At 42.3% G+C, this 11,204-nt stretch overlaps 1 protein-coding gene across 2 annotated transcripts in view; it reads right to left on the bottom strand.

Annotated features, from left to right (window-relative positions):
- The window catches only part of STOX1 (storkhead box 1), a 51,778-nt gene that overhangs the window by 9,236 nt on the left and 31,338 nt on the right, over positions 1 to 11,204 (bottom strand). For both annotated transcript variants that reach the window (XM_060768884.2, XM_060768883.2), the window contains exon 2: positions 7,306 to 7,458. In XM_060768884.2, the coding sequence (XP_060624867.2) occupies positions 7,306 to 7,458 (153 nt within the window). The remainder of the gene's footprint in view (positions 1 to 7,305; positions 7,459 to 11,204) is intronic.

Below are 11,204 nucleotides of genomic sequence, written 5' to 3'. Positions count from 1 at the left end.
AGTTAATAATAATAATAATAATAATAAGCTAGATTCTCCTGCCCACTGTTTTTGGGGGCCTGTTCCTCAAATGTATTTTCAAAATAGAACTGCCCTTCAGCCCATTTTTACCACCTGACCTCTTTTAGGTTGGTAATGGGGAGTTATTTTAATAAAAAGGAAGTTACTGTTGGGCTGGATAATGGAGAAAGTTACCGCTGGATAATGGAGAAAGGCAAGGAGTTTCAGAAAAACATCTACTTCTGCTTCATTGACTACTCTAAAGCCTTTGACTGTGTGAATCATAATAAATTGTGGCAAGTTCTTGGTGGGATGTGCATCCCAAGCCACCTTGTCTCTCTCCTGAGGAATCTGTACAAGGACCAAGTAGCAACAGTCAGAACTGACCACGGAACAACAGACTGGTTCAAGATTGGGAAAGGCGTCCGGCAAGGCTGCATCCTCTCACCCAACCTTTTTAACTTGTATGCAGAACACATCATGTGATGTGCGGGGCTGGATGAATGCAAAGCTGGGGTGAAAATTGCTGGAAGAAACATTAACAACCTCAGATATGCAGATGACACCACTCTGATGGCCGAAAGTGAGGAGGAGCCGAGGAGCCTTCTAATCAAGGTGAAAGAAGAAAGCGCAAAAGCCGGGTTGCAGCTAAACGTCAAAAAAACCAAGATTATGGCAACAAGAATGATTGACAACTGGAAAATAGAGGGAGAAACCGTGGAGGCTGTGACAGACTTTGTATTTCTAGGTGCAAAGATTACTGCAGATGCAGACTGTAGCCAGGAAATCAGAAGACGCTTACTTCTTGGGAGGAGAGCAATGTCCAGTCTCGATAAAATAGTAAAGAGTAGAGACATCAGACTGGCAACAAAGATCCGCCTAGTCAAAGCCATGGTATTCCCTGTAGTAACCTACGGATGTGAGAGCTGGACCATAGGGAAGTCTGAGCGAAGGAAGATCGATGCTTTTGAGCTGTGGTGTTGGAGGAAAGTGCTGAGAGTGCCTTGGACTGCGAGAAGGTCCAACCAGTCCATCCTCCAGGAAATAAAGCCCGGCTGCTCATTGGAGGGAAAGATACTAGAGACAAAGTTGAAGTACAGGGTTAGTCAAAATGCATAGGCCAATAAGCCATTCAATTGAATGGCTTATTGGCCTATGCATTTTGACTAACCCTGTACTTTGGCCACATCATGAGGAGACAGGAAAGCCTAGAGAAGACAATTATGCTGGGGAAAGTGGAAGGCAAAAGGAAGAGGGGCCGACCAAGGGCAAGATGGATGGATGGCATCCTTGAAGTGACTGGACTGACCTTGAGGGAGCTGGGGGTGGTAATGGCCGACAGGGAGCTCTGGCATAGGCTGGTCCACGAGGTCACGAAGAGTCGGAGACGACTGAACGAATGAACAACAACAACAACTGTTGGGCCTTTATCACCCTAAATTGGAGATAGAGGTTGAAACGGGCCAAAATGGACAATCATGGTAACAAAAGTTTTACATTGCTGGAACTTTTTGAGGGAGTTGTAGCACCACAAGCAGGGTGGAAAACCTCCAGGTACTAGATGTTACTCACTCCAGAGGTATTTAGAAGGGAAAATCTTGTCGCTTTTTAATGCTCATTGCAAAATAACTTGGTTTTATTTGGACAGTTGTGTTTATGCAACTTCAAGTTGACTCCAACGTATGCCAACCCTATCATACGCAAGGTATATTCAACTGTGTTTGCCATTGTCTTTCTCTGAGACTGGGAGAGAGTGACTTGCAAAAGATCCCCTAGTGGGTTTCTATAGCTAAGAAAGGATTGAAACCATATTCTTTAGGATTGTAGTTATACACTCAGAACACTACGGTGGTGCAGTGGGTTAAACCCCTGTATGGGAAGGACTGAAGACTGACAGGGCGCAGGTTCAAATCCGGGGAGAAGCGGATGAGCTCCCTCTATCAACTCCAGCTCCTCATGCAGGGACATGAGAGAAGCCTCCCACAAGGATGATTAAAAACATCACATCATCCGGGCGTCCCCTGGGCAACATCCTTGCAGACGGGCAATTCTCTCACACCAGAAGCGATTTGCAGTTTCTCAAGTCGCTCCTGACACGACAAAAAAAAAAATTATGCTGGCTTTCATACTGCCATTTGGACAGCAGGGGGCAGCAAATACACATGAAAGCAGAAGAACAGTGGTGCAGTTATTGTATTGACTGGAGTATAATGTACCATCTAATGCAGTAAGAACCTCAATTTTGGCAATGCAATTTAGCCAAAACAAGTGAGCGTTAGATTTGAGTAAATATGGTGTTATCTCAATAATCCTTATAAAAAGGTTATTGGACTTAAAGCTGAGAAGCCTCATTAGGCTATGCATAGCTCCAGAAATCATATATAATATCTTCTCTATCCAACAAATTGCTAAATTATTGTTCGGGGGGGGGGGGGGGGGAATCAAAGGCATAAGGATGAGCTTGCTTGCACTATTCCTAGTAAATCAGTGAAAGCTTTACCAAACGGTGGGGATAAGTTTTCAGTTTTCACCATAATAGTACCATGAAGTATCATATGTCTCTATTTGCAGCCAAAACAAAGGAACAAGTCTATGCATCCAGGAACAGGTGGAATTTTAAAAAGGCTCCTGGTGAGAGACAACTGTGATATGGTGGCACATTGTGAGTGGATGGCAATGACTATGTATATTAGCTGTCCTATCATCAAACTTGTGCCTCCTTTCAAGACCTGATTTTTCCCGTTTAGGGCTTTAGCCCAACTCGCCTGTCCGAACGAATCTCCCCTTATGAACCTGCAAAGACTATAAGTTCATCTGGAGAGGCCCTCCTCTTGATCCTGCCATCATCACAAGTACGGTTGGCGGGAATGAAAGACAGGGCCTTCTCAGTGGTGGCCCCTCGGCTATAGAATGCCCTTCCTAGGGAGATTAGATTGGCTTCCTTGCTCCTATCATTCCGGAAGAATCTTAAGACATGGCTATTTGAGCGGGCATTTGAAAATACGGAGTAACTGATATAATAATGGAATAACTATTATCGATTGAAGTATGTTTCATTATAATGTTTGATTTTATTGTTGCTGATGTTTTCATATTATACTAGCTGTACCCGCCACGTGTTGCTGTAGCCAACCTTCCCTCCCTCTTTCTCTCCTTCCTTCCCTCTTTCCTTCCTTCCTTCCCTCTTTTTCTTTCCCTATTTCTCTTCTTTCTTCCATTTTTACCTGTTTCTTTCCTCCCTTTCTTTGCTCTTTGGTTACATCCTTCTCTCCTTCCTTCCCTCTCTTTTTCCTTTCACTTTTTTTATTTCCTTCTCTCCTTCCTTAATTCTCTACCTTTCTTTCTTTCTTTCTTTCTTTCTTTCCTTCTTTCCCTCCCTCCTTCTCTCCTTCCTTCCTGTGTGATGTATTTTTGAATGATGCGCGCAGATCCAAGTAAGGTGGCTTTTTGCAGTTGACAGAACATGATTTTGTCAATGTTTATTGTTTCCAAATGCTGGCTGAGATCTTTTGGCACTTGGAAACAATAAACATCAACAAAATCAATTATTATTATTATTATTATTATTATTATTATTATTATCCTATGCCAGGCTGAGGGTTGGGTTCAAAAACAATCCTTGCAAAAACAGAAACTCTGGTCCTTTCCATACTGCCCCTATATCCCAGGATCTGATCCCAGATTATCTTCTTATCCCAGATAATCTGGCAATGGAGACTCATATAATCCAGTTTAAAGCAGATAATCTTGGATCAGATTCTATAGGGCAGTGTAAAAGGGGCCTCAGATTAAGATTAACAAAATTACCGCACACAGAAAATACCTCAACAGTCAATAATACAAACATTAGATATGTTCCAAATCCAAAATGCAAAATTAGATCAGCTATTAAAGCAATAATTCACACCTAAGACTGCACAGCTCTGAGGGAGCACTTTCATTTGCACTAGCCTGGCATGGGGAAGCATGTCTGCCCCCATTTGCCCACTTAACTCAGTTTCTGTTGCTCCTCTGACCTGCCACACTGACTCTTCTGTGGGTTGGGTGTCCCTTACTATTTAAACTCAAGTTGCTTCCAGGTTCATTTCCTCACACAGGTGCATTCCACTTCTTCCATTCCACTTCTTCCATTCTTCTTTTTTTGTATATATATATTATTTTAATTAGGGATACATAGGAGGAAGTGGGGGGATATGGGGATGAGAGGGGGGTTATCTTCTACAAATAAAGAAGGAGAACAGTGATATGATAGAAAAGTAGGAAGATAAGATAGAAAAATAAAAACAAAAAAGGCAAAAAAGGATTCAAGGTTTATCCAAAAACAAAGAAAAAATTAAAAACATAAAATCTTGGTGACTTCTATCTAGTCGTTTGCAGCTTAAGTTTGTATGAAAATGTTCTGTGTTGAGAGTAAAAAAGTAAAAATAAGTGAATTAAATGTTCAGCAGATATATCTTCTTGTTTTTTCTTATCAGAAAAAAACTGATGTAGTGTTTTTAATATTTTGTTTATTGTCTTTTTTTCATATTCTTCAAACTTGGACCAGTCCGTGGGTTTCCTAATTTTTTCTTTAAGTTATCTCAAGACTGGACTACTGTAACGCCCTCTACATTGGCCTTCCTCTGTCGGTGATCCGGAAGCTCAAGTTGGTACAAAATGCAGCTGCTCGGCTTCTTGCGGGAATTCCGATGAGATGCCACATAACACCAATCTTACTACAGCTGCATTGGTTACCAATTGAGCACCGGATCACTTTCAAAGTGATGGTACTCACCTTTAAGGCCTTGCATGGTCTGGGGCCGATGTACCTGAGGGACTGCCTCACCCCCTACCAACCCCAGAGATCCCTCCATTCTGAGGACCAAGATCTATTGGAAATTCCCAGTGTCAAGACCTTGTGTCTAACAGCAACCAGGCGCAGAGCCTTCACAGCAGTGGCACCATCACTCTGGAATACTCTGCCACCCGAAGTCCGTGCCTTGTGGGACTTACCAGCTTTCCGCAGGACATGTAAGACATACCTGTTTCGACATGCTTTTAATGTTTGATATTGCTGTTTTTAAATTGTTTTAAATTTCTTTTAAATTTTGTTAGATTTTAGCCATTCTTGTAAGCCGCTCCGAGCCCCAGGGGAGTTGTGGCATATAAGTTCAAATAGTAAATAAATTAAATCAATCAATCAATTTTATATACCACCACTCCCTGAAGGTTCAGAGCGGTTTACAATATACATATGCAATACATTACATTTAAAATGAAAGAAAAATTTCAATCAGCAAGATTCAAATGCCAGCCTAAATAAATAAGTTTTACAAGCTCTACGAAAAGATAGTAAGTCTTGGAGAGCTCGTGTTTCTGCTGGCAAGGCATTCCACAGGTAAGGAGCCACCACCGTGAATGCTCTACGCAAAGTAGACATCAGGTGAAAGGTCCTAAAATTGGGAACTTCAAGGAGATTCTGATCGTCTGAACTGAGTGGTCTCGGGGGTTGGTAGGGGGTGTGGCGGTCCCTCAGGTACTCCGGCCCCAGGCCATATAAGGCCTTAAAGGTAAGAATCAGCACTTTGAAGGTAATCCGGTGCTCAATTGGCAACCAGTGCAGTTGCTGCAAGATTGGAGTGATATGACACCTCGCTGGGTCCCCTGCGAGAAGCCAGGCAGCAGCATTTTGCACTAGTTTATGTTTCTAGATCACCGATAAAGGTAGACCTATGTAGAGGGCATTACAGTAGTCCAACCTGGAGATGACCATAGCCTGGATCACCGTGGCCAGGTCGTCCCTGGACTAACAAAAGTTAGTTTGTTCCTGCTAGCTGAACTAAAGCCAGTAAGCATGTACTGTATGCACACATGCAACTGCCTGTGCTGTGCAGACTTTGGAAGTTTTATCTGATTTTTAATATATCTTATATTTTATAATTTTATTGATATATTAATTAATTAATTAATTAATTAATCGCCTGCAAATTATGGTATACATATCCAAATGCCTCTTGGCAGGAAAAGTTCCCACTCCTGTTCTAGACAGGAAGGGAAAACCATTCACACACCAGAAGGAAAAAGCTTATTTTGAACATATGGGGATTCAGAATGTTAGGCCCGTCGCAAACTAGGTTTCTGCTGGAGAAAACATTGCTAGCAAGTCCCTGATGTCATGAGCCTGTGCCTCTCTCCCCGCCCCTTTCTCCGCCCCTTTCTCTTTGCGAGCGTGGTTTTTCCTTTGCTAGGGCAGCATTGCCCGCATTTTCTCTCAGTTGAATTCTGCCAACTGAGAGAAAATGCGGGCAATGCTGCCCTAGCAAAGGAAAAACCACGCTCGCATGGAGAAAGGGGCAGAGAAAGGGGCGGGGCGAGAGGCGGAGTCTCGTGACGTCAGGGACATGCCAGCAAGGTTTTCTCTCGCAGGAACAGAGTTTGCGACGGCTCTTACAAAGAAGCCCCTATCCATTGTTTTCAGATATAGAGCACCTCCCATGGCTTCTTTTGATCTGATCAGACTATATGAAAGACTTTTCCTTTGCCACTCTTATAATGAATCTAACTGAGTGAAGGGGTGTATTTGTAAATGGAGATGAGAGGAGCAAAGTTCCTGAAAGTTCTTGAAAGTATCATGAGTAGAGCACGGTGTGTGTGTAATAAATACAGGACTGTGCACCTCCAACTATTGCTCATCCAACTGAGCGGTGTCACTGAGGGCCAGGTTTTCCAGAAGTAGAAGGGGAATAGTACAGATTTTGCCCTCACTACACAATAACAATATAATAATAATAATAAACTTATACCCAATGGGGACTTGGGGCGGATTACATGAGGCCAAGCCCAAACAACAAATTACAGCAAAATAAAACCGAAATCAAAAACACAAAAAATAAACAACATCATGATTACATAAAACATATGAATGCATAACGATATACAATTACAATAAACACAATCACAGTGACAATGGGCGGGCTACATGTAATGATTAAAAGAAAAACTAATTAAAACTGATTAAAAACTCGGGTGAGATAAAGGAGAAGCAGGTTATTTGCGGAGGGGGGCTCATTAAAACGGGAGTTGTGGAATCAAACTTTCCAAGTGCCACCCATTATCACCATTATTCTCGGATTTCTGAAGTCATTTTCCCTCTAGAAATTGGATAATTGCAAAAAAAAAGTCCTATTTCCAGGGCAGTGTAAGTGAGAACAATTAATTTTGCTTCCCAGTTCCCAGATACCACGCATTCTTCCACTCTGCCAGCTGCAAACCCTCTGAGTTTAATGTTTATATAAAGTGTCAGCAGCCCGTGATTTAACAGATTACCTGGGTAATGTTTCCCCAACTGATCCAGCAAAGTGTCCTGTGTAACCGTAATATGAGCCGTATTCATATCAGATATAGCACAGCACAAGACTTCTTCCAAAGGCACAAACTGGGATTGCGAAATGGGATTCATATGCACAGGAGAGACATCACCTACATGGAATACAGAGGAAATAAGAAAATAAAAATTAAATTAGCACTCTCTGATTTTGAAATGTTGATCTCACCCCCCCCCCCCCCCCCAAGTTGCCCTTTCAAAAGTTTGGCTTTTTTAAAGTATGGTGGTAACAGAATTTAAATCCTGGACTCATTGCTGAGCTTGTGTGCCAGCTGCGCCCATACCTTGGGAAGTCTGACTTGGCCATGGTAGTACACACTCTGGTTACATCCCGTATAGATTACTGCAACGCGCTCTACGTGGGGTTGAAGACGGCCCGGAAGCTTCAACTAGTCCAACGAACGGCAGCCAGGTTGCTAACAGGAGTGGCTCTCAGGGAGCATACAATTCCCTCGTTGCGCCAGCTCCACTGGCTGCCGGTTTGCTACCGGGCCCAATTCAAAGTGCTGACTTTGGCCTATAAAGCCCTAAACGGTTCTGGCCCAACTTGCCTGTCCGAACGCATCTCCCCTTATGAACCATCAAGGACCTTGAGATTGTCCGGGGAGGCCCTACTCTCGGTCCCGCCTTCGTCACAAATACGTCTGGTGGAGATGAGAGACAGGGCCTTCTCAGCGGTGGCCCCTCGACTATGGAACGCCCTCCCTAGAAAGATTAGATCTGCTCCCTCCCTCTTAACGTTTCGGAAGCAAGTTAAAACATGGTTATTTGAGCAAGTGTTTACAAATGCAGAGTAATTAATATAGGAAATCTAACGACTTGACGATGGAATTGGACAATGCTTGATAATAAGGAGACACTAATGATGTTCAGTTCTTGTGGGTTTTTTCGGGCTATATGGCCATGTTCTAGAGGCATTTCTCCTGACGTTGTTTTTTTATTGCCTTTGTTGTGTTTTATACTGTTTCAGTGTTTTAATCTGTATTATGATATTATGTATACTGTTTGTTGGAAACCGCCTTGAGTCGCTGATAGGCTGAGAAAGGCAGTATATAAATACAGTAAATAAATAAATAAATAAATAAATAAATAAATAAAGAAAATAAAATGTTAACCAATTTAACTAAAAAAAACACACACACCACAATAAACAGTTCAATACTTCTTGCAGAAAGACAAAGAAAGCTAAATTAAAACATGTAATAATTAAAAAGAAGTATAATTTCTTGAGCTGTATTGGACAAATGTGTTTGTTAATGCTCAAAAGTAAAATGCCATTACAATAATTTTCTATGCTACTATATCTTGCTCCTTGCCACATGGCATTATTAATATAGGAAGCAGTTATAATGGGGCCTTGAAGGGTCAAGAGGCTATAAATAAAGTAAAATCCCTGTTTCTGAGGGGAATATGTGAAAACAAGAAAATGAATAATAGTGAACCTTGCTAAAATGAATAACTTCTGCAGGAAGTTACCATAGAATTGCCCTGGAGGACTTAGAAAATTCCTAGAGATGTCTCCTTTCTGTGAATTTCCTAGATCCTTCATGGCCACACTATAATAACTAGTAGTGGAAGTAAACCATAGAACTATGTGTAGAACTTAGAAAATTCCTACACATGAAACCACAAATACTGGTTCCATGGGCATAGAGGTTGTATCATAACTGCCATATGTGTGTGTGTCTGTCTGTTAGTGTTTGTATGTATGTATATATGTATGTATATACATTTATGGGTATGTGGCAGCTTTTTGATTGGCTCCCACTTCCATAGGCCACTGCGACTTGCACGAGCGAGGAACCTGGACCAAACTTGGCACCCATAACTCCCATGACCCACTTTATGTCCTGGTGCAGTTTGGGGGAGGATGGACCATGGATGATGAGATTTGCAGTACTTTCAATCGCTTTAACTCCCACAAACCACTGTGACCCTCACCGATGACAGATCAGCACCAAACTTGGCACAGAGAGCCCCTATGACCCACTCTATTTCTAGGTGGGGTTTGTGGGCCAATGGATCATGGACGATGGGACTTGCAGTACCTTCACTCACTTCCTGAGACCATTGCAACCCACACCAATGACTGATCAAGACCTAACTTGGCACCCAGAGCCCCCATGACCCATTCTACAGTTTGGTGCGGTTTGGAGGAGGATGGGCCATGGACAATGGGACTTGCAGTACCTTCACTCACTTCCTGAGACCATTGCAACCCACACCAATGACTGATCAAGACCTAACTTGGCACCCAGAGCCCCCATGACCCATGACCCAACTTGGAGCACAGACAAACAATGCCTTTCTCAAATAACCAGGTCCCCAAGCTAGTAAATAAATAAATAGTCCTTTCGCAATGAAAATGTTAGATGAGCTGCATGTTGGGGTTCCATACGAAGTGAGCAGGGCACATTCTTTGCCAGTGCCTATTCCTTTTGTCTCACAATGCTGAGGGACTGAAATGACGTCTTCCCTCTTTCTAAGACAGGCAAGGCTGCACATGACTGTTGTTCTGCCCATGAAAGCTGGCAGCAGAGAAGAGTGAGCCAGAGTGACCCCAAGTCCTCAGCTGGCCCTTTGGCTGCTGGGAGAAAATTGCGTTCCATCAGGCTCCTTCAGCCAGGAGCCTAATGCAGGGAAAACAGGCTCAGAAATTGAAAGTGAAGAGACTCTTCCTTGGAGGTGACTAATAATAATCTCTTCATCTGTATCTAATATATAAATGTATATTTTACAGTGGTTGCTTTTCTTGCTCCTTTTTAATAAATCCATTCACAGATGCTACCCTTTAATAATAATAATAATAATAATAATAATAATAATAATAACAACTTTATTTCTATACTGCTCCATCTCCCCGAGGGGACTCAGAGCGGTTCCCAAGTAACATCACAAAACATACAGAGTAAAAACAACATAACCATAAGATTAACAAACAAAATATAAGCATAAAAACTGTCGCCATAACACACATATATTAAAAGTAATCCCGCCTGTTCAAGGCAATTAAAAATTTAAAAGGCCGGGCCAAGATTTGTGCAAGCCCAAAAATTCTAGGGGGCCCGGGAATTAAGTGCAATGCTATGGCAGGCAACAATAATATTAGGTATGGGTCTGTGGCTGTTCTGTGGCCGATTAAAGGAAATTATCTGCGTAATTGGTAGGAAGAATAAGGCCGTATTAGACAATGTGTGGGGCTGAGTTAGAACTGGTCATTTTCAAAGGCTTGTTGAAACCACCAGGTCTTCAAGCTCTTATGAAAGGAGGGGAGGGATGGGGCCTGTCTTCTTTCCCTTGGAAGGGCGTTCCAGAGACGGGGGGCCACCACTGAGAAGGCCCTATCTCTCGTCCCCACCAACTGTGCTTGAGACGGTAGTAGGACCGAGAGGAGGGCCTCCCTGGAAGATCTTAGAGCTCGTGCCAGTTCATAGAAGGAGATGCAATCACGGAGATAGGCAGGGCCCGAACCATTTCTCCACTGGCATGGAAATGGCCACTATGCCACTACTGCTATTAGGACTGTACCAATTATATTAATTGGTAGGAAAGTCTTCAATAAATCTTCAGCAAGTAATATAATATCACTGGAAGGTTACTATCCAATCCTTAAGCACTCCCAGGATTGACAAGAAACCGGAAAGACGCCAGTCTTTGCATATATGTATGTACATAATGAGATATCTTGGACATGGAACCCACGTTTAAACACAATTTTCATTTAAGCTCCATAAACAAAGCCCAAGGTGATTCTAAGTATTCTAATTATTTTGTATATTAAACCAATTCTGTCTACATCATCTATGTGGACAATTTAGACTTTTAAATTTATGGATAAGTA

This window comes from Anolis sagrei, chromosome 3, assembly GCF_037176765.1.
Source record: "Anolis sagrei isolate rAnoSag1 chromosome 3, rAnoSag1.mat, whole genome shotgun sequence".
In the NCBI taxonomy this organism is placed as follows: Eukaryota; Metazoa; Chordata; class Lepidosauria; order Squamata; family Dactyloidae; genus Anolis; species Anolis sagrei.
This window is presented reverse-complemented; position numbering and strand designations above follow the sequence as displayed.